Genomic DNA, 22,667 nt, shown 5'->3' with positions numbered 1-22,667 from the left:
AACAAAAAAACAAGAAGGCGAGAGACAAACCGACAAGCACTTGATGGACAGATTGGACAGGTTTCCCGTTCAGTTCTGAGATGTTCTCCTGATGTTGCATGAGAAAATTATATATATATATATATATATATATATATATATATATATATATATATATATATATATATATATAGGCCTGGGGATTTGATTGGACAGGGTAATATTGTGGATCAATTGTGTTCTCTTTTGTTCTCCAATTTTCTTCTCTTCTCTTCTCTTCTCTTCTCTTCTCTTCTCTTCTCTTCTCTTCTCTTCTCTTCTCTTCTCTTCTCTTCTCTTCTCTTCTCTTCTCTTCTCTTCTCTTCTCTTCTCTTCTCTTCTCATCTCTTCTCATGAGTGTGAGATTTCAGACTGTAGCGCATGTTTCATGCAAACGTACTGTTAAAAGAATGACTTTTTATTTGTTTCGTATGTTCATGAAACTTCGAGGCATTCTCGATTTTCTCACTATAGATTTATTAGCATTTCGAGAAGACACACACACTGTAGCAGAGCGGCGTTTTTCCGGCCGCTCTGTGGTTGATCTCACTCACGCAGGATTCGAACCAGAACTCATTTTGAATTAGATGCTTTGGTTTCCACAGAGAAAACCTGACACATGTCTGACACACAAAGTCGAGGGGCTCCGACTGTCTGGATGACTCAATCTGAAATATGATGGTATATACAGCTAGACTATGTTTCTGGACATTTTGTCTGAGGCTGACACTGGGTGGTTACAGAGGTCTTAACTGAGCAGTTTGTAGTGCTTCTGAAAGACAAGATGAATCATTTCATCTGCAGCATCCAGGGTTGGGCTATTGACCTAACAAACAGCGCCCCCCAGTGTCTGAGACTCAGAGTAGCTCCTGCTGCAACCTGCACACTCTCTCACCCTGTATTATTTGAGTCATATTTGACTGTTTGTTATTTGAGTGTAGTTCCAGATTAGTTTACATTCTTGTCACGTTATTGTGTTGTCAGACACACAACGCCACAGATATACCACATGTTTGTTTTTAATGGTTACGCTTGAGAATACCACAAAGAAACTAAACGATGCAAGCACTTTTCCTGTGCCTCCCAATTAAACCCCTCTTTGGCAACCACCGGGCTGACTATAACGGCATTCCTCTCACACAAACACACACACACACACACACACACACACACACACACACACACACACACACACACACACACACACACACACACACACACACACACACACTCTCTCTCTCTCTCTTTCTCTCTCTCTCTCTCTCTTATAACGGTAGAAATGTTCTGGTACAATGGCGCATACCAGCCTTTTTGACCCTCTTTGTCACTCTTACTTAAAACTAGTTTAAAATATATGCTGTATATCCTTACATAATTGAGATATCAGCCTATTCATGATTGTTAATATTGATTGATTTTTTATTCCTCTCAAAATATAAACAACACACAAAATCACACAACACATCAAAATGTTATTCTGATGTTTGTGTTCTCACTTAGATTTCGTAATTTATAAATAGGCCGATGTATCTCAATTTTGGAAATATATTTAAAAAAAGAAACTAAGAGTGACAAAAAGACCCACATGTGAAAAAAGGCTTGTGTGCTGGTTTCATTCTGCAGACCGCGTTGTCTGTTTCTCATCTCTGTGTGTCCATGTTCGTTTTTCCCCACCCCAATCGTTGCTCTGCATGCGGAGCACGTGACAAAACTGTAGATTTAGGCGGGAGTGAGAGTTATGATTTGTTGGCACAGACTGTGTTTATTATTCCCTCCTTTTATTACGCTTAATTTATACCGCGTGCACAACCAGGGTCGCGTGCCAAAGAATTGCAGATCTACAAGCTCACAGCGCATCACGATGCAACGCGTGAGCTTGTAGGTCTGCTATGTTTTGGAACCGTACACTGTCATACGACGAGGTATAAATCAGGCCATACTTTTACTTTTTATTCTACTTTTACTTTTACTTTTTATGTGTGTGTGTGTGTGTGTTTGTGTGTAGACACACTGCAGAAGCGGGCCGAAAAGGGAGATACCACTGTGTGTTCTTTCAGGGGTGTGTTACACCTCACGGTACATTGCACAGGTGTGTAAGATGTAAGTTGCACTGCGACATTAAAAAGAAAAAAGGAACATATTGCTCTTTTTCAAGGATAATATTAGCTTACTGTTATTCTGTACATTAAAACTGACTAAAGATGATATTAAAAACATGAAAGAAAAATGACATTTATTCTTCCTAAAGTAGCCTTTTTTTGGTTTCATATATATGAATATATATATATATATATTACAAAAAAAATAAAATAAAATACAGATTGTAAACTTAAGTTGTTAAACTTTGAACTTCAATAAACTAAATCCTCTGCATTATGAGCCATGTCGTGTTTGTGTTCTGCTTCCGTTTTCGTTTTGTTGAAAGGATTCTTGTTTTGATGCACCGATCCGGGACACATCAGAACCATCATTGTATTATTTTGTTTTAATTTTGATCTTGCCTCCTTTTAATTTGTTCTTGATCATGTTTTTGATCTTATTGTTTTTAGTCTTGTTTAATCTTGTTTAATATAATCTCTTTTTTTATGTAAAGCACTGTGGGCTGCATTTGATGTCATGAAAGGAGCAATACAATGTGTTATTATTATCATCAGAGCTCAATCAGCGAGAATGAGAGGGAAAGAGGGAGTGGTAGAGAGGAGAAGGGAGAGGGAGAGTTTACTCACACAATAACCCGGTCAATGCTGGGTACAGAAACCCGAGCAACGGCGAGCATGTAGGTCGACGCGTCGATGATTGCCGTCATCTGAGCTTTTGTCCTAAGAATCTCTCTCCGGTGGATCGTCACTTTGTCTTTTTCAACATCATGTATGTTCTTGATGCGTTTTTTTGTGTGTCAGTTATATTGTATTAATACTCTATATCAAAGTGGCTCCGAGACGGTGTGCCGAGGCACACGTCCAGGTGTGCTTTGGGATTTTGTGACAACCACACAAGTTCAAGTTCAAGTTTTTATTAGAAACCATCATTGCATAACAGTATGAATTATGATGTTTCTTACAATTCAAGAGGACTGCTCTATTAAAAAAACAAAACAAAAGAAACATCAAACATCAAAACACAACAAAAAAGTTTCTATCACTTTTGGTAAAGCTTGTATGCTCTTGGGAGGAACGACATCTGGTGCCTTTGCGTATGACTCACAGGTTGTGTGACTGTCCTCCCATTCCTTAGATAGTAGCAACTTGTATTTGTAGACAGGCTCTGGATCATTGGACTGGTCCCTTCTCTCAGTAGTCGATTGAATTCTGGCCTCCTCTCTCCTCGCCTCCAAAGTAGGGAAGGAATTAGTTGGTCTCCAAAAGATGCTGCAGCACCTTCTCTGCAGACATATATTCCAGTTCCCGGTTCAAGTGTTCTGGGAGGCCGGCCCAGACAGGTGAAGCATATTCCAGCACTGGCCTGATGAAGGTCACGTATATACCTGGGTCAATACGTCTGGGGGGAGCTGTGCTAGTTTGGGCCAAATGCTCAGATAATGAAGTCTTCCTCAGCATAAACTGAACTTGTGCATACCATTTCAGATCAGAGGAAAGTTGTATTCCAAGGAACATAAACGTATCCACCCTCTCTCTACTGCCTGGTTATTCAAAAATGATAGGAGGAGGTATTGGTCAGTTTTTAGGCTCCCTGAGACCAATAACCATGTCCTTTGTTTTTACAGCATTGGCTGCAAGGCAGTATGTCTGACCCCATGCAGGCTGTAACTGCGTCAACAGCTGCTTACATCTGCCTCGGCAGGGAGCCCATGAGATGTTGCAAATCCTCTGCATATTTTGTTGGCTCAACACTAGTTGGCAACAGGTGATCAAGAAAGTTCATGCAGAGAACAAACAGGAGAGGGGATAAAACCCCACCTTGAGGGACACCAGCTAAAACTGCCTCCGGCTTAGAAAAGTGGTTTCCCCATTTGACTCCTGGACCTCGTCACACTACAAATCTGGCATGATTTGCTACCTGAGCAGATAGCTGCTCACTGTTAGCCAGATGTTCTTCGATGCACTAAGCATTTTCAGTGAATGAAGGAGATGATCATGGTTGATTGTGTCAAAAGCACGAGTGAAGTCAATGTATGTGACATGCACATCATACTTTGGTTTTGCATCGTTATTACACGTTATTATTGAAATAATATACAACTATACAAAAAGTTAAATATTCTTAGTTTTTCTTTATGTGCACTATTTCCCAATACAAATTAAATATACCCTAAAATATATTTATTTTAAAACATTTTATTTGGCAATAGTATGTTTGCAGAGTGCTAGGGGTGATAACACCTTGTCATAGAGGTTATTTTTGCACGAATATGAATAGTGTGCCTTCTGATTTTGACTTGCTCTTTGGTTTCTATTGGACACAAAACGTTTGAAAACCACTATGTGCTCTTGCTCTATCATACAGACTGGTAGAACATAACATTTTGTTCACTAAAACAAAGCTATGGATTGCAGCTTTAAGACTTTGCAGGGGGCCGTTCCCACAAAAACCACTGCATTCATAGCCTGTATCACACATGAACGTCTCCTCTCTGTCCTCCCAGGGGACATTTCACTTCAATTGTAGATCTGCTATTTTCAAAAGATTTGTATACATCTTTAACCTGTGAAATGGGACATTCTGCATAATGAGTACTTTCTACTTTTGGTACTTTGAGTACATTTTGATGCCAATACTTTTGTACTTTTACTCTGGTGCATTTTGAATACAGGACTTTCACTTGTAACAGAGTATTTCTACTTTCTGCAGTAAACACTCAAGTAAAACATTGGAGTACTTCTTTTTTTTTTACCACTGAATATTGATTTATTGAGTTATATTGTACCTATATATTATATTATTGTAATAAATTACTAAATTCCCATGGCAATATACACATTCGGCCTCTAGGTGACAGTAGCTAACTCCCCCCCCCAACACAAATGGATGACGTCAGAAACCTGCGACCCAAGACGACAGAAGAAGGAGGAGGAGGCAGGGCTGTCATGGCGGCCAAGGTGAATGTTTGTTTTCACATTTTAATTCATCTTAAAGTTGACCTGTTTCTCCACAGGTTTTATATAAAATGAAACAATAGTCGTTTTTTAAAGCGTGAAGGTGTCGTCGTAGGTCGTATTGTGCACGTTAATGAACTCTCTCAGTGCTGTGTGTTATTATTATGAGTGTGTGGGCTGGGCTGTGACGTTAAGAACTAGTAGAAATACACGTGTTAGTTTGTTCTGTTTGCACTTTAAACGACACGCATCAACACACGTCTTTTTGATGAACGTTTTCAACCGCCTTGACACGTTTTTAAACTGGTTGTTGGTGTTTGTTTTGCCGTTAGAACACGTTGTCCTTAAACAGCATGGTGGAAGAAGTACTCATGTTTTATTTAAGTTATTGAATACTGAGCAGTTTGCAAAACAAAGCACAGGAGAGTACAGTTCAATACAAGGTTTGCTAAGAGGATACCCAGTAGTAAAAGTATCAATACTGCAATGTAGATATCTGTTACAAGTAAAAGTCCTCTATTCAAAAATGTACTTGAGTAAAGGTACAAAAGTGCTGGCATCAAAATATACTTAAAGTAGAAGTTCTCGTTGAATGTCTCCATTTCACAGGTTTTCAAATGTGTACACATATTTTTTAAATGGCAGATCTACAAATTGTAGATCGGCTATTTTTAAATGGTTTAAATGGCTGAAATGTATAGGGCGAGGCGGTTAATGTCATCATCATCATCATAACCTTTATTTCAGCTCAGAGTACAGTTGAGGGCCAGGCCCTCATTTACAATGTAGCCGAGATACTAGCCATGGTTCAAATGACGCTTGTATACAACAGTCATGTTTCAGGGCTACCGAGATACAGAACACAGTAATGTATGGTTTGCAATAATTATCCAAATCTGCAAAGTAACTACTAACTAAAGTTGGCAAATAATAAAGTGAAAGTGTAATATTTGCCTCTGTGATGTAGTGGTGTAAAAGGGAAAGTACTGACATTTGTGTAAAATGCTACAGTAAAGTAAAAATACCTCAGAATTGTACTTAAGGTCAGTACTTGAGTAAATGTACTTACTTTTCACCACCAGAAACCTAATTGCTCAGTTTAGTTCCAGGCAAACACGTTTATTTGTATGTGTACCCCGTCCACCTGTACACACTTTCCCCATGTTCCTCTTAAATAGTTTTTATTACGTTTTGACACATGCTTTGGCAATGTAAACGTTCTCATGCCAATAAAGCTCCTTTACATTTTGTATAGCAGATATAGTGCATTTCAACAACAAGACAAATGGCAATTCAAAGTGTTTTACGCTAAACATTAAGGATTAAGAAATTAAAAAACGTATTATGCAATAAAAAATATGTAGTTGAGTGTAAAAAGAAAATAAAACAGGAAAAATAATGATGTTACTTTAAAACTACAGTAAAAGGCAGCTGCAAACAAAAAGGTCATCAGTCTACTAACAGAGTTGTTAGTAGACCTGCAGTTTTCTGGGAGTTGTACAGATGTACTGTACAGTAGTGCATTAAAACAGAACGCTGCTTCTCCATGTAGAGTTCTAATGAAGTTCATGGTGTCCAGCTGCAGCTCAACATCAATTGTTCATCAAATGTATTTTAGCTCTGAACCATTCAGTGCTTTTTATAAACCACAGTAGTATTTTGTAGCCAGTGTAAAGATCTGAAAGAACTGGAGTCATGATGATCCACTTTATTTGGCATTATAGATTTATAGTAAGGACTCAATCAGCAGCGTTCTGAATCAAAAGGCTGTCGTTTAACAGTATCTGTAGTTTAAGCTGAATGCACTCTATTATATTGAGTAGGCCTGTCACAATTATTATCACATAAGCACTAATCACAGTGATTTTATTTGATGATAATTGCAAATATTTTTGCATAATCAATCAATCGTCATAATAGATTCCATATGGAAAAAATGTCATCCATTTCAAAGATAATGGAAATAGCAGATCTACAAGCCCCAATATTTTCCACAATTTTATTTATTATTATTTTTACAACCTTTGAGTATAAAATTACGGTAAATGATATGATATGGCCTATTTTGCACATTATTTATTTAGATTATTGGTATCGGTCATTGTCAGTCATTTATGTATGTTATTTTTATACATTCTGTTCCAATGTTCCACGCCAAAAAATAAATTCAATCGTTAATTGTAATTATTTGATGTGACAAAACTGACAATTAATTAATGCAGTGGTTCTGCATTGGTTTTTCATGTCAAGGACCCCTAAATTGACACTTATTAGCCCGCAGACCCCCATTTTAAAATATTTGCCAAGGACCAAGAAGATTTTTATGGCTCTAGCAGTGATTTTCAATAATTTTAATTTCAAGGACCCCCAGTTTGACATGCATTAGGCTACGAACCCCCATTTAATGGCATTTCTATCTCTGGGACCCCAATTCATTTTGTAAAATCAATGTTCATTTAAAGGTCCATTTGGTTCCATTTGTACACTCTCTGAGTTGCAGATTTATAAGGATCCATTTGGTTCATAACAACCTATCATTTGGCTGCGGACCCCCAGGAACTCCCTCAAGGGCCCCTTCGAGAACCAATGTTCTAATGATTGTCCATTGTACCATCCATGATGCAGGTGGTGATGGTGGCCGTCCCGGCGGTTTTGGGCATCGCCTCCATCCGTGTCTACAGAGTCACCGAGCCTCCAACGGAGGGGCTCATCCCCCAAGAAACGGTTAGTCCTGTCACTTAATTATTACATCATTGCCTAATTATATTTGACATAATCGCAATTATTAAGCATGATCGTCAGAATAGTTTCCTTTCACCTGTATAAATTCATCTCTGGAACATGTTTCATAAATGTAATCAAAAAATCTCAAAAATAGCCAAAATGGCAAAATCACAGATTTACAAGCTCACAGCGCGTTGATGTGTTTGTTGTGTGCTTGGAATTCGGCTATTTTAGCTATTTTTTAAAATGTTGGAAAGTATGAAATTATTGTCAGTCATTCCTTTTTACATTAAGTTAATTGTTATATCTGCCCTGTGCATTTTTTGTTTACAAAGCCAAAAGGCACACAGAAATGTTTTTATTATGTTCCATTGTTCTGTATCAAAAACCCAATTAAACAATTTATCATCAAAAATGCAGTGTTTTGCATGCTGCCTGCCCATATTTTTGATACATTTTGAATTGTATTGTATATTTCACATGTGTTCTGTGCTCGTAAGTCACTATGGATAAGAGTGTCCTCTAAGTAAAAAAAAAAAAATCTTTTGTAACAAGCTTTACAACCCGTTGCATTGTGACGGCTTGTGGGCTTGCAGATCACAAGGCTGTTCATCTTAAGTGGTTGGATAAAATGGCTGACCACCTCTGTTGTATTTTCTCCCCAGCTGTCCCTCTACAACACGCTGCCACAGGCCACTGGTCAGTTTAAGTTTGTTGCAGAGAAGCCCGGGGCTCTTCAGAATGGCTTCGGTTACATGAGAGAGACCATAGTCCCCTGTGTCCAGGTTGTCCAGGTAATGATCCGTTTCTGTGATGGTTGTAATACAACTCGACTCAACTTGTTTTCAAATCACAAGTTTACAGTTTTTTTCCTTTTCTTTAGAATACATTATTTGTTGTGCAAGCTACCCATGAATTACAGTTACACATTTTAAATAGGAGTACAAATATCAAGGGCCCTATCTTCGCCGGTGCCTTACCCATTATCCCTAAACTTCTTTGCCATTTTTTACTATTTTTAAAAACATTTTCAAATAGTTCAACTAGCCGATCTACATCGACACGTTGTGAAAATGTTTTTAAAAATAGTAAAAAATGGCAACGAAGTTTAGGGATAATAGAAGTACACTAAAGACAAACTTTGTCTGTGTCTTGTGCAAATAAAATACATGTATAACAGCAGCAGATATCAGATATTCATCAGACTAATGGCAATGTATCTACATAAAGAAATGGTACCAATATAATGGGATCATGAACAGCAAGCGTTAACGCTGTGTGTGTGATGAATGTGTTGTGTTTGTATTTTTGTCTGAAAATTCTCTGAAATCTCTGGTTTGTGTAACTGTTAAACATGTACATTCTAGGGATGCCGTAGAATTTTTTTTTTTTTTTTTTTTTTCAAATGAACCCTCTGAGAGTGTACAAATGGAACCAAATGGACACTTACCGGGTCCATTTGGTTCCATTTGTACTCTCTCTGAGTCATGGTGGTCCTTGATATAAAAAGAGTGTGAGAACCAGCGGTATTGTAATTGTATAGCAGACGTGAAGCCCACATAACCAGCTCTGACAGTATGATAAACCTGGTTCCAAATGTAATGGAACTGATTCTGGTTCCTCAATGTTAGGGATCCCAACCCTAGACCTTGCTGATCCAAGCAAGAGCGCAGGCGTCGCTCCCCGTCTGAAAAGCTCCATAGAGATCTAGTAACCCATTCAATCATTTCATCAATCATAACATTTTTAACTCAGATCTTTGCTTCTGGGGGGTCCCTGGAACAACATAGTATGATGGGGATCGGCGGCCAAAAACATATAATATAATAATACACGTCTTTCAGAAAATTTAAGACATTTGTTGAGACATTTGGCAGTTACTAACGTTTGCTTTAAATATATATATATTCAAAGATTTGCACACATTTTCAAGATTTTTCAAAAATAAATAAATAGCAGATCTACAAGCTTATAGCTATGAGCTTGTATATTTGCTATTTTTGAATAGCCAAAGAAATCTAAAATGACACAGATGCGTTCCCGGATTGAATGGGTTAATGATCTCTATCCTAGCATAGATGGAGATGGTAAGATATCAGTCCCACACAGGGGAGTTGCCAGTTAAGCAGTAGCTGCATTATTCGCAGAAAGAACACAATCTTTTAACACAATCGGTTATCGGCATGACGAAGATAAAAGATGTTGGAATGATTAAATTATTTTTCATAACATTCCTTTTACATCTGCGACATGTAGGCCCACCTGCCGTGTGTGTGTGTGTGTGTGTGTGTGTGTGTGTGTGTGTGTGTTTGTATTGTGTGTAGTGATAGTGATGAGTGTCTATGCTTAATGTTGCTGATGTGGTTGGACTGAGTTAACCCAGACAACCCTGCCATGCGGCACCAAAATCTAATTACACCCACCTCGGCTGGGTGATTATTCAGCTGAACTGAACTGAACTCATGCATTCTATCCCTTTGTTCAATTCCTTCTCTTCATTCTGTTGATTCCATCGCTTTGTTGCATTCTATGTGCGTCGTATCTCTTCACATCCATCTATCCTTTTCATGTGGTTACAGAGCACAGTTCCGTGGAAGCCCATTTCTTCCACTGAATAAAACATTTTTAAAAGTGTGATATTTGAGGTTCTTCTCTTTCGAAAAGAAATCTTCAAATGATGTGCTGCAAGTCACGATTGCACGATTCCCACACAATGGGAGCACGTCCACGGCGTACGTTTCTGCACACATCAGACGCCCAGGAGTCAGACAGGAAGAGCCTGTGGTCTGGCTTCCAGATGGGTGCCGCTGTCAAACCCTGAAGCTCGGAGATGTGACATCTAGATTATTGTGCTGACACTGACGCCATGGTAATGTTCCATGATCCCTGTGATGATGTTGTGTTCTCTACAGGGTGCCTGTGTCTCTGTGAAGAATGGAGGTTTACACATTTACCACGCTGGAGAAGGTGAGTCAACAGTAAACACATAACAACATGGCTGTTTAACATTCATGCTCTGGGGGTGTCCCTCCCCAAAGAACTATTTTTCTTTTTCAACTTTACTTTGTTATGAGAAACATTTAAACACGGTACAAAATAACCAAATAGAAAACACATTGAATTACACCCCCCCTCTCTCCAAGGATCTGTCAACTTGACAGATTCTATAACATACTACACATAACGTCTATGAAAAGGACTCCAGGTTAAAGCAAAGTTTTTGCTGGCTTTCAGGTTTTTACATAAATTACAAAAAAATAAGCTCTGCAGCAAACAAAAGGCTTATGATATTAGCACGTTTGATAATCTTTACAAATCCAGCAGTCTCACAGCTCCTGATTTCTTTTTTAATATCAACGCATTTTAATCCTGACTTGATTACGTACGTAAAAAACATACTCATTATTTAATGAGACAGCATAACATTAGCATAGAGCTGTATTTCATTTGAATGTGAACTTTGAAAAGTAAAATGGTGCCTGAATTTGTTGTTGCAAGATAGAAGAGGAGACACTGTTCACTCCACAAAGAATAAGAAATGATCTAAAGCTATCTCGCCAAGCCTCTCTGAAAGCTTTAAAATCTGAAATTGCCACCTTCCCTCGTGATTTGAGTAGAGACATAGAAGTCTCCTGGAGACATTATCCAACACTCAAAAGTTGCGCCATGATTTGGAGAACGAAATTGGAAAACTTCGCCACGGCCATAAATTCTTGGCCAGCCTATCCAAGAGTGTATTAACTCAACCCCTAAGGCAAATGTGATTCATTTAGAATACATTTTGTTTTTCTTCTAACAGCCGCTGAGGATTGAGTCTACTCTTAAATTTCCTTCACATAGGACAGTGATTCAATACATTCAATCAATACATGTTTTGCCTAGTTGCTTCTTTATAGTCCAGAATGAGTCAAAATGAATGCAAGTGTAGAACAAGCTTGTTTATTTCGCAAGGAAACGATAACAAGCATTATCAAATTCAGTGTTCATAAAGTACCAGTCTAAACATACCCAGAGAAAAATCCAATCTGTTAGCTTGGTTTTACTTATGTTTATGCTTCACTGTCAAATTTATGGAAGGATGTTTGGTAAATTTGTGACATTAACTGTGTCCAATCAATAAAAAAACGACACAAAAGATGTTTTTAATTACATGCAATGCCGACTGAGAAAATGCAATTTCCCGGTCCCTTTCTGAACATTACCCTTTGCTGTCTGAGGCCAGCCTATTAATAACCCAAATTCACTGCAAAGGTTGGATCTAAAGCAGTTCCCGAGACCATTGCCTCCTAGAGGCGAAGGAGAGATTTTGATGTCCATGCAGAACAACTGTATCGCTTTTGTTTTCCTGCAGAGAGCATTTGACAGACATAATTATCACGTATCAATCATTCCTTCTAACGATCAGGACATGGAGATGAAGGTTGAAGAAAATTGGAGTATTACTTGAACCACTTAAACCCACTTAAATCCTGTATTGGGTGGAAATTCAAATTCAAAAACAGCAAAAGTAGCAGATCTACAAGCTCAAAACGCGTCGCTTCGCGCCGCGTTTCGAGCTTGCGGATCTGCTACTTTTGATACTTCAGTGTGACGCTGTAGTATGATCAAGTAGGGCATTACATAACAAAATAAAAACACAAAAAGTTAAAATATGGAGATAAGAGGTTTCTGCCTGACAGCAATGATTACTTGTTTGACCAGAGACCCCCAGGGCTCTATACTAGGCTCCGTCCTCGTTTCCCTCTGCACCGAAACTCTTCGCCGATCTACGAGCGCACAATGCGTCGTGTTGTGATGTGTTGTGTTGTGAGCTTGTAGATCTGCTATTTTGTTAACTTCTCTCCAAAACAGGGACGCTAGGGTTCATGCAGTTAATGATATTTTTTATCTTTATGATCTCTCTCTCTCCAGATGTGTATCATTTCCTAAAAGACCCTCCTCCTGGCTTTGTGCCCAGAGTGGGGTGTATCACCATGGCTGGCCTGCTGGGGGCATTCCTAGCACGGAAAGGTAACCACACTACCAGTCATTACAACAATAATACAGCACCGAAGTCTGACGTAATTTACACATCCTACCTGGGTCGCGGTTTTTCCCCCCTATTCTGAATTCCCATAGACGTGTTTAATATCACGTCAAATAAGAACTGTGTTCCAAAAATAAACAAATGACGCCGGCGGTTTTACTCTTATGGATATGAACCATCAACTGACGGTGAGAAAATGTAATGTTCCGACGAATTCGTTAAATTTTCGCCAGAAACAGACTGTTTCAGATATGAGTGACTGACTATCATAAACCATACAGAGCCACCTCCCTGACAATATCGCTGAGACAGTTAGTTTATTTTTGGAACACAATTCTTATATGAGACGATTCTAAGATGACCCAATGTTATTCTCCATAGCGAAATGACTTTACGAACCAGGGGATGAACGAGTGACGTCAGGACTTCTGTACTCTAAACACAATGTTTAAAGACACAACATGTCTACGTGAGCTACACATATACATACGTGCCCCAACATGTTATTGTGATATAAAGCGGAACAAGACAGCACCTTGAACATAATGGTCCATGAGGATGTCCGGAATGATAACCGGACATCTGATAAAAAAAATTACGGTCATATCCATTTTTAATGCATGAACGACAAGCAGGTGCATAAATGTAGCCTAACAACAGTTACAGATGTATTTGAACATAAAGGAGTAGCCTGATAAAATGTACATTTTAATATAGCCTAACCAGCTTAACCTTGTGGTATATTAATTAGCTACTTTTTGTGTGCGTGGCTAAATGTGTAATGATTTCTCAACAAAATACCCTAATGCATCATCTGTTTATTAGAACATATTTTCTCCAGAATAACGAACAATCAAAGCTTACTGAACAATATAGGCACTTAGGAATAATCCCTCATAACGTTGATTACCACAGCTGACCGGGGCAATACATCAAAATATAGGCTACTCACAGGTTATAGCGACATACTGTAGGTCATTCAGTGGTGCATCTACAGTACTTAGAGCCGCTTCGGGAAAGTTGATCAAGCTTTTGCTGAGATTTGTACAGTCCTGACTCCTCATAGAGCTTTTTTCAGTTCAAGTGGTAAAGGTTTATTAGATGCCACCGTCTATTACATGTACATGTCTTTGTGTTAAACATCACGGTTTAACCTGAGTGCGACTTGACCTCGTAATCACAGTGATCGACAGCTGCTGTGAAGTCTCTGTCTGTTGGATGTTTCATCTTCAAATGCGTGTGCATTGTTGTTGAATTGTGGTAGGACAGCTTTGACTATAGTGATAATAATAAGTGATTTTTTTAACCCATGTCCGGATGTCCGAAGGAATTATATTTTCTGGTCTTATTCATGAAATAACGTTCAAAACCGTCAATTACCGGTCTGATGCGATCTCTGATTGTGTTAGCATTAGTTTGGTCTTTGCCTGGTTTTAAGCACTCAAGCCCTATTGTATGCTTTCAAAAATGTACACAAAAAAATAACTTTGACATGGTGATGCACTTTCCTGATAAGTCTGCGAGGACTCAGGGTTGTCCCACTGTGAAATGACGGAGTGCATGAGTGAATGAACCCTAGTGTACTGTTTCGGGGGCGGACATTCAGCCAAAAATAGCATATCTACTAGCGCACAATGCGTTGCGATGCAACACGTTCTGATGTTGATCTGCCATTTTTGCAATTTTTTGTGTGTTCATCAATTGAATGTTATCTGTAGATATTAACCACTTTTTACAGTTTACATTTCACACCACACAACATATGCACTCCTGTACTGTAACGTTCCCTAGCAAAAAAGAAAGGTGATGACATTAATAGCTCAACCCTGTGGTATGCATGACATAACCGTGGTAATGTGGTTATGATCCCAGCCCCAAGGCTTTTTCACTTGAAAATCAGTTATTCTCTGCGAGTGACACCGCTGATTTATTGATGTATAGAATAAATTAGGCTTTATGTTAGACTATTATTTAATTCAGGCAGCTGTAACCCTAATCCCAACGATAATGGTTGATATTGTGTACAGGTTCTCGTCTTCAGAGAGTGGCTGCTCCTCTGGGCATGGCGAGCGCTGGTGCCGCTGTGTGCTACCCGGCCCAAACCGTTGCTGTAGTGAAGGTAACAGTAGTATGACCAACACTTAGCTCAGATCCCATTCAGAAAATATGCATACAAGAACTGAATTTGGGGTTAAAATGCTAGGGAGTGGCAATTGCCGACACCCCTGCCAGAGCATTGCTCCTTTTCATTCTACCCAAACAATCAGGGACTAATGCCTAATTTATACTGTTGGTTGCAGACAAGAACAGCTAACAAAATGAACAGATCTTCAAGCTAACAACGCAATGCAATGTGATATTGGTTTGACGATCTGTTCCGGTCTGCAAGCAATAACTTTGTGCGGTATTAATTGAGCTTAAAGACCACACCAGCCTTTTTGACTACTCTTTGATAGGAGTTCTGTTATTGAGATATAATGCCCTATTCATGATTGTTATTGAACTCTGATGCCTCGGCTCCTCCACAGTTGACGGGTAAGAAGATCTATTCTGCAGGCCAGTGGAGCGGCTCTGCTGTGTCCTCTCTGTTCAAGTCCAAACCAAAGGAACTTCCAGCCCCCCCACCTCAGGTAAACCAACCAACATCCTTAAAACCACTACACCCCCCCACTAGTAATGTAACGTCCATATAACCACCGATAGTGACGCTGTAATAACGTTTCTTTTACAGCTGATGCCACTGACAACTGATCAGCATGTTACGTCACCCGCAAGTTAAAAATAGAAAGCCCTCCCTCCCAAAATAGTTGGAACTGACTGCTCTTTAAAGCAGCAATCCAGAACTAATTTAAATGAATCAAGAGTTATTTGAACCACTCTTGACTTAAGTAATAAAAGGGTCTAGCTTTGTAGAGGACATGGAGTAATGCAGATATACTGTATCTCTCACACACACCAGCCTGTTTGTGCGTCTCTCTCTCTCTCGCGCACGTTAGTTTGTTTAATGCGTTCTTATTTTTAATAAAATGTGTCCCTGATGCGGGACGCGCAGATAAAAACATCACTGATCTTCTTGTATTTTTATCTTGAAATTCAATGTTTGCCTTCGAAAATAATACAAAAATAAATTTGATGACGCATGCTGCATTCAGTATTACCAAAACATTTCCAGCCAAGGGTCAAAGTTTTTCCTGTGACATGCACTTATAAATACAGCTGTGGTAACATTACAGGCAGTGGAATTCTTCTATCTACTCAACAGCTTATAAAATGTAATATATCTTACTGTTGTCATATCATCTGCGTAATTTAGTAGCAACATGGGTCGGCGGAGAATCTTCGGTTGGCGGTCCCAAAAAAACGTTATTTCTCTTTCCAAAAGTTAAGGGTCTTGATCTAAGTGCCATTAAGTCAAACGCAAATATGTTAAAGGCTGTGTAAGTGATATGTTTTTGTAAAAAAAGAACTATTTGTCAAATCATCATATGAGAAATAACCTATAGGGCTTACAAATGGTTAAACCAAGGAAGCCCAAAAATGCCCTGAAAGACATTTGATGGTGACTGTAATGGTATGTGTGTAGTAATGTGCACTGCGTTCCCATAATGAGCGTCAGACTTCAAAGTGAGACTGAAGAGACTTACTTGATGTGACTTGTACCACACTATTCTGATATTTCTGGAGCGACTGACGTCAGTATTTGACGTTTCCATAACCTTTCCTCTAAACCATTTCAAATAGACAATTTCTAAACAACCGATAGATGAGAGGATGTTGGTGAAATAGTTTATATCATATGATGTATGAATACTTTCAGTTCCTCCACATATTTGTATGTATATCTGTCAGTCTATTCAATCTATCGATTATATTATTGTTAGTAGTTGGTTTCAAAATAGTAACGGGGAACATTCCAACCCATAATGAACGTATGTCTTGTTTTCCTGGATACCAAATAAATAAATCCTTGTTGGTTAGCTGTTAGAGGACATGGCCAAGGTTTTTTTTCCCTTGTGTCCTACGCATGAGAGTATTTGGGTGAACCATCTACAGTATATTGGAGAATTTGACTTATTGTCCAGCTCCTCTTGATGATGCTTTCTTTTACAATCAGCCAGAAGAATTGCCAAAGCCAGAGTCTCCAGTTGTGGACGAGTCTCCTGCTCCAGAGCCCCCTCCAGCAGAGAGCGCCCCTTCCTCTGACACAGAGACAGTGGTTGAATCTATAGCTGCCGAGCCTGCTCCTGTTCCTGTGGGCGAAGAACCAGCAGCTCCTGTCGTAACAGAGGAACCTTCACCAGCTGACCAGAGCCCAGGTACTACTGACGTTATTACCACTTCCTTCTCTCTCTGGTGTGTGTGTGTGTTTGTGTTTGCGTGTGTGTGTGTGTGTGCGTGCGTGCTTGCATCTGTCTCTGTCGTCTCACTTAGGGTGCACAATCATGACATTTATTTGCGGCTTTGTAAACATTAATTGCACAGAGCAGTTAATTTAATTTCATCCAGCTGTTTTTATACATGAATGGAAACAATTCTAACAATTATACAAAATAATCACGATTAGCTCAAATAATTGCTTTCAGGTGTTTATATAATAATTGTGACGGCTTCACTCCCTTTTTTTCCTCTGTGGCCCAGTCTCAATGTCTGCACTCATGGACATTTTGTCAATCTAATTTTCAGACTTTTTGATCCCTTCATGCACACTTTCCATAAGTCTATATACTGATGCAGACTTTGCTTGAGACGAGCAACCCCACAATTCATAGTGTTGTGATGTTCAAACTGGGGGAGTGATTCATAGCAGCACTGTGTAGTTTTTGTCCTATGAGGGTATTCTGGCCATCTACAAATGTTTCCATTTGATTTACAGCCAAAACAACACACACACACACACACACACACACACACACACACACACACACACACACACACACACACACACACACACACACACACACACACACACACACACGATAGAACCATTTCTGTTACCCAATTACTCCATCTCTTTTGCATTTTGTTATGTAAAATAAATACATTATTTTTATAACACTGCATTTCAGAAACATATACATTATCACAGATACATGTTACGATGTATCTGTGATAGGCCAATATTGGTCTATAAAGTTATTAATAAGTCAATTATTCTTCTGATCTGATAAACAATTATCAGACCATAAAGTACAAAATCATGGTAAATGCTCATCACACAGTATCTGAACCCATTGCTTCATATAGCTGAATAGATTTTCATTTCGTAAAATGGACCAAAGATAAGCATTTCACATTGTAGTGAAAACATAAATGGCACGATTAAGAAATGTTTACATTACACACTTGCAATATCCTCACTGCCCACCAGTGGCACTGGTTGAGAATCGCCGATATATTATCCCATTAAGACCTGGAACGCATCTGTGTCACTTTAGATTTCTTTGGCTATTAACACATCGGGTGCCAAACACGGTCTGAACCGTGTGTTTACATAGTGGCGGTTCCGAAGCTTCGGTGCCGAACACGGTCTGAACCGTGATTTCAGTCTTTTGGTTTTTTTCGTTTTTCTCCGCGCGGGCGGGGCTAGAGCAGCTCTGGGAGCACCCATTGTAATCCTGCGAAGGAAGTGCCAGATCGCTCACCGGAAACACTTTTTTCCCCCCCATCCGCTTCCTGTCTATTTCCTACTTTGAAACGCCTATATCTCCGAATCTGTTTCCTGTGGGGAAAACCAGTCATGCGCGATGCGCGATCCCCCCCCCCGTTGTAACCCGCGAGTGGAATGTTATGGTTCCAGCCTGTAGCCAGGCTCATGGCAGAACATGAATCGATGCTTTTTTTTGCGTGGATTTGCTTGTAACGCACGCGGAGTCAATGGGGAGTCAATGGGGAGAATGCTGGCACCCACGGTAAGTTGTTATGAAAAAATGCTGGCACCCGATGTGTTAAAAAAACAATCTTGAACATTTAAAAAAAAAAAAAAATCAAAAAACTGTTAGGATTTAGAAAACATTTATAAGATTCGCCTCAGGTCTTAATGGGTTATACAGTACGATTGACCGTTTCAGCCCTATTGGTCTCTCTTGTCGTGTCCAGGGGCTGTGGTAGAAGGTGCCCCAGCAGAGCCTGACTCTGAGGCTCCCATCCAGACCTCCTCCCCCACCGCGGTGGAAACGCCTCCAGCTGAGGACATCAGCGCTGCTTCTCAGGAACCTTCAGGACCTACATCAAGTAAATCTAAATATTGATCTCCGCTTCCCATGCACATACTGTATTACCCTCAATTCAATGACACTTTTGCACAGTCACTGGGATTCTATTTATTTATTTTACAGTCAATGTTATTCCAGTGTTTAGACGTTTGCATTTTTGTAGAATAGCGGACATATATTCCATACCGTTAATAAATGTTTAGTGTAGGAGAGAGAAGATTTGCGGTTTCCATGCTGCTGGCATGGAAACGGTCTTTAATGTGTCGCATACGGCCCACACACACACACATTATAGATTTTGTTCAAGCTGGCAGAGAGAGAGGAGCCATAGAGCATTCTCTACTCAGGTTGAACGTGGTTTGATGAAGATCGAGGTGGTTAAGAATGAAACCAGCGGTAAAATTCTGTGTACAAATGAAACCAAATGGTTTCATTTGTACACTCACAGAGTCATACGTGGATAAAGCAGTTAAACAACATTTGGTTTCATTTGTACACGCTCTGAGTTATAAGTGGATATAGCAGTTAAACAACCACCTCTCCGGTGATGTACTGCATTACCTCTCACTGACCCCGTCGCTGCTGTTTCTCTTCTGCTCCTTCCAGCAGAGGAATCTGCACCAGCTGAATCTTCTACACCTGCTGCTGAGGAACCATCTGAACTCCTCACACCTACCTCCTCTGTGGTGGAGGAGTCGTCATCACCTCCACCTGAACTCTCCCCTGCACAGAGCACCTCCACAGGTGCTAAGAATATTGATTTCCTTCTCTCTCTGTCTGTCTCGGTCTCGCTCTCTCACACACACAAACACACACACTTTGGCAGTATTTCCATTCTTTGCTACTTTATCCTTCTACTCCATTTCAGAGTAAAATATTGTACTTTGTGTTCCACTACATTTATCTGACGGTATAAACGGACAATAACATGATGTCTGTGATTCTCAAATGTGCATTCTGCATAATGAGGACATTTAATTTTTCTAACTGAAGTACAGTATATTATCTGTGTTACACCACTGCATTTTGGATCCTCTTGCTGTGCTTGCCACTGATGTTGTGTATCTTGTCTTGTGTCCAGAAGCTGTGGTAGAATCTGCTCCAGCTGAGCCTGGTTCTGTCCCCGCTGCCTCTGAGGAACCTGTATCCAGCCCAGAGCAGACCACCTCCCCCACAACGGCTCCAACTGAGCCCATAGCTGCATCTCAGGAACCCACCCCCATACCAGTACCTGCTGAAGCCAGCCCAGAAGCAGTGGTAGAAGCCGTTTCTGAAGCTGCACCAGAAGCAGTGGTAGAAGCCGTGTCTGAAGCTGCACCAGAAGCAGTGGTAGAAGCCGTGTCTGAAGCTGCACCAGAAGCAGTGGTAGAAGCTGTGTCTGAAGCTGCACCAGAAGCAGTGGTAGAAGTTGTGTCTGAAGCTGCACCAGAAGCAGTGGTAGAAGTTGTGTCTGAAGCTGCACCAGAAGCAGTGGTAGAAGCCGTGTCTGAAGCTGCACCAGAAGCAGTGGTAGAAGCTGTGTCTGAAGCTGCACCAGAAGCAGTGGTAGAAGCTGTGTCTGAAGCTGCACCAGAAGCAGTGGTAGAAGCCGTGTCTGAAGCTGCACCAGAAGCAGTGGTAGAAGCCGTGTCTGAAGCTGCACCAGAAGCAGTGGTAGAAGCTGTGTCTGAAGCAGCACCAGAAGCAGTGGTAGAAGCCGTTTCTGAAGCAGTGGTAGAAGCTGCACCAGAAGCAGTGGTAGAAGCTGCACCAGAAGCAGTGGTAGAAGCTGCACCAGAAGCAGTGGTAGAAGCTGCACCAGAAGCAGTGGTAGAAGCTGCACCAGAAGCAGTGGTAGAAGCCGTGTCTGAAGCTGCACCAGAAGCAGTGGTAGAAGCCGTGTCTGAAGCCAGCCCAGAAGCAGTGGTAGAAGCCGTGTCTGAAGCCAGCCCAGAAGCAGTGGTAGAAGCCGTGTCTGAAGCAGTGGTAGAAGCCAGCCCAGAAGCAGTGGTAGAAGCCGTGTCTGAAGCAGTGGTAGAAGCCAGCCCAGAAGCAGTGGTAGAAGCTGTGTCTGAAGCTGGACCTGCAGTTGAAGCATCAGCTGTGACAGAACCCCCACCAGCCCCAGTGCAGACACCTGCTACCGCAGAGACCTCCGGAGGTAATATAATGTGGACTATACAGTATACGATAACACACACACACACTCACACACACACACACACACACACACACACACCAAGGGCGTATGGCCCGGTCTATAAAACTCTGCTCCCCCAGGGGAAAGAAAAACAAAAAAAATCAACATAACAACATTAGCACCCCTCACCCTATTCTGTTGTTGCCAACCACAGAAATTCGCCTTTGTTTTCAAATCGGGCTTATTTGCATTCGGCCGAATTGTTAATGGGTGGCCATTAAAAAACGGTTTCCCCGTCAAACCGGTTCTCTTGCCAGGCACCAGCGGCTGCTGGTGGGGTGCCAGTGGGGCCACAACCAGCAGCGCCCACCACAACGCCAGACCCGCCACCACCAGCAACCATCTCCGCGGCCAGCAGCACCATAAGTGCGCCCCTGCTCCCCGGATTCGAGCGGCGCAGTTGCGCCTACAGACCTCTCTGCTATCAACGAGCCAGCAACTCAACCCAAACTAAGCCGCTTCCCAACTATACTTGCATATTGTGTTTTATTCACGTTTCTCTCGCTTGCATTAACGCTGATGGTAATTATCAATAGACTGTCACTTATCAGCCATTGTTGCGCGAGCCCGAGCTCGCGCAACAATGGCTATGACGAGCAATGACGAGCTGGGGTTAAGAATCTGGCCCGGTCCGCGTTAGAACCCACCGTACGCTACTGACACACACACATCACCCCAACAAGTAACGTGTGTATTCTTTAACCATTATACGACCGGCCGCTACTACTAACCCTTGCCCTCTCGTCCTCTAGGGAAAGCTGGTTTTCAGACCGACTCAGCCATGATGGACTTCGGCCAGTCCAGCCCTGAAGATGACGACCTGTACAGCACACGCACAAGCTGAGAGTCACCAGAACAACAACAACAACGCTGTCATCTCCACTTCTCATTCAGACCAAGTCTTTACATTCTGAAATAAAAGAACAGTTAAGTAATGTAAATAGAAGCTTTGCTTGTTAAGGAATCTTTGAACCAACATTTCCAGTGGTGTTTCCTTTTCTAAATCTATTTCTTACCTCATAAAATGGTCCAAGTCTAATTGCGTACGGGTAGACTGCGTCAGTTTGTATTTGACTTGGCAGAGTGCAGGACAGGCTGAATACGTAGACAATACAAGCATATACTGTGCATTTGGAACTGTTAAAACCACTTTGAATCTGGAATACCCATTTTGGGTATGTAGTGAAAAAAGCTGATCTACAAGCTTGTACTTTAGATCAGCTATTTTCGTGCAATACCCATGTGCGACAGATAAAGAAATAGTGCTTAAGTGTACTGTAAGTGTTTTACAACAGATGGCAAAGTTGTGTATTGTTCCCCTTGTTGCCGTCCTTTAAATATAATAATTGCCTCTTGTGCTCATTTACCGCATGGTGTATTAATTTATTTGCTTTAGCCTGCTGTGTTGGCAGACTGTACACATGCTTGTACCAGTGATCATTATGGTAAAACCA

General features: G+C 40.7%; 1 protein-coding gene across 1 annotated transcript; it reads left to right on the top strand.

The window, feature by feature from the left end:
• Window positions 1-5,038: 5,038 nt before the first annotated feature.
• Window positions 5,039-21,667, top strand: apool (apolipoprotein O-like; the record flags this gene model as incomplete). Its single annotated transcript, XM_084041667.1, has 13 exons — window positions 5,039-5,075; window positions 7,698-7,796; window positions 8,462-8,590; window positions 10,709-10,763; window positions 12,708-12,806; window positions 14,850-14,941; window positions 15,351-15,452; window positions 16,937-17,138; window positions 18,919-19,053; window positions 19,641-19,778; window positions 20,116-20,601; window positions 21,094-21,174; window positions 21,471-21,667. Exons 1-13 carry the CDS (start codon window positions 5,064-5,066, stop codon window positions 21,665-21,667), a joined length of 1,827 nt encoding a protein of 608 aa, XP_083897793.1. The 5' UTR covers window positions 5,039-5,063.
• Window positions 21,668-22,667: the final 1,000 nt, after the last annotated feature.

Source organism: Gymnoscopelus microlampas (genome assembly GCF_963454915.1).
Source record: "Gymnoscopelus microlampas genome assembly, chromosome: 18".
Classification (NCBI taxonomy): domain Eukaryota; kingdom Metazoa; phylum Chordata; class Actinopteri; order Myctophiformes; family Myctophidae; genus Gymnoscopelus; species Gymnoscopelus microlampas.
This window is presented reverse-complemented; position numbering and strand designations above follow the sequence as displayed.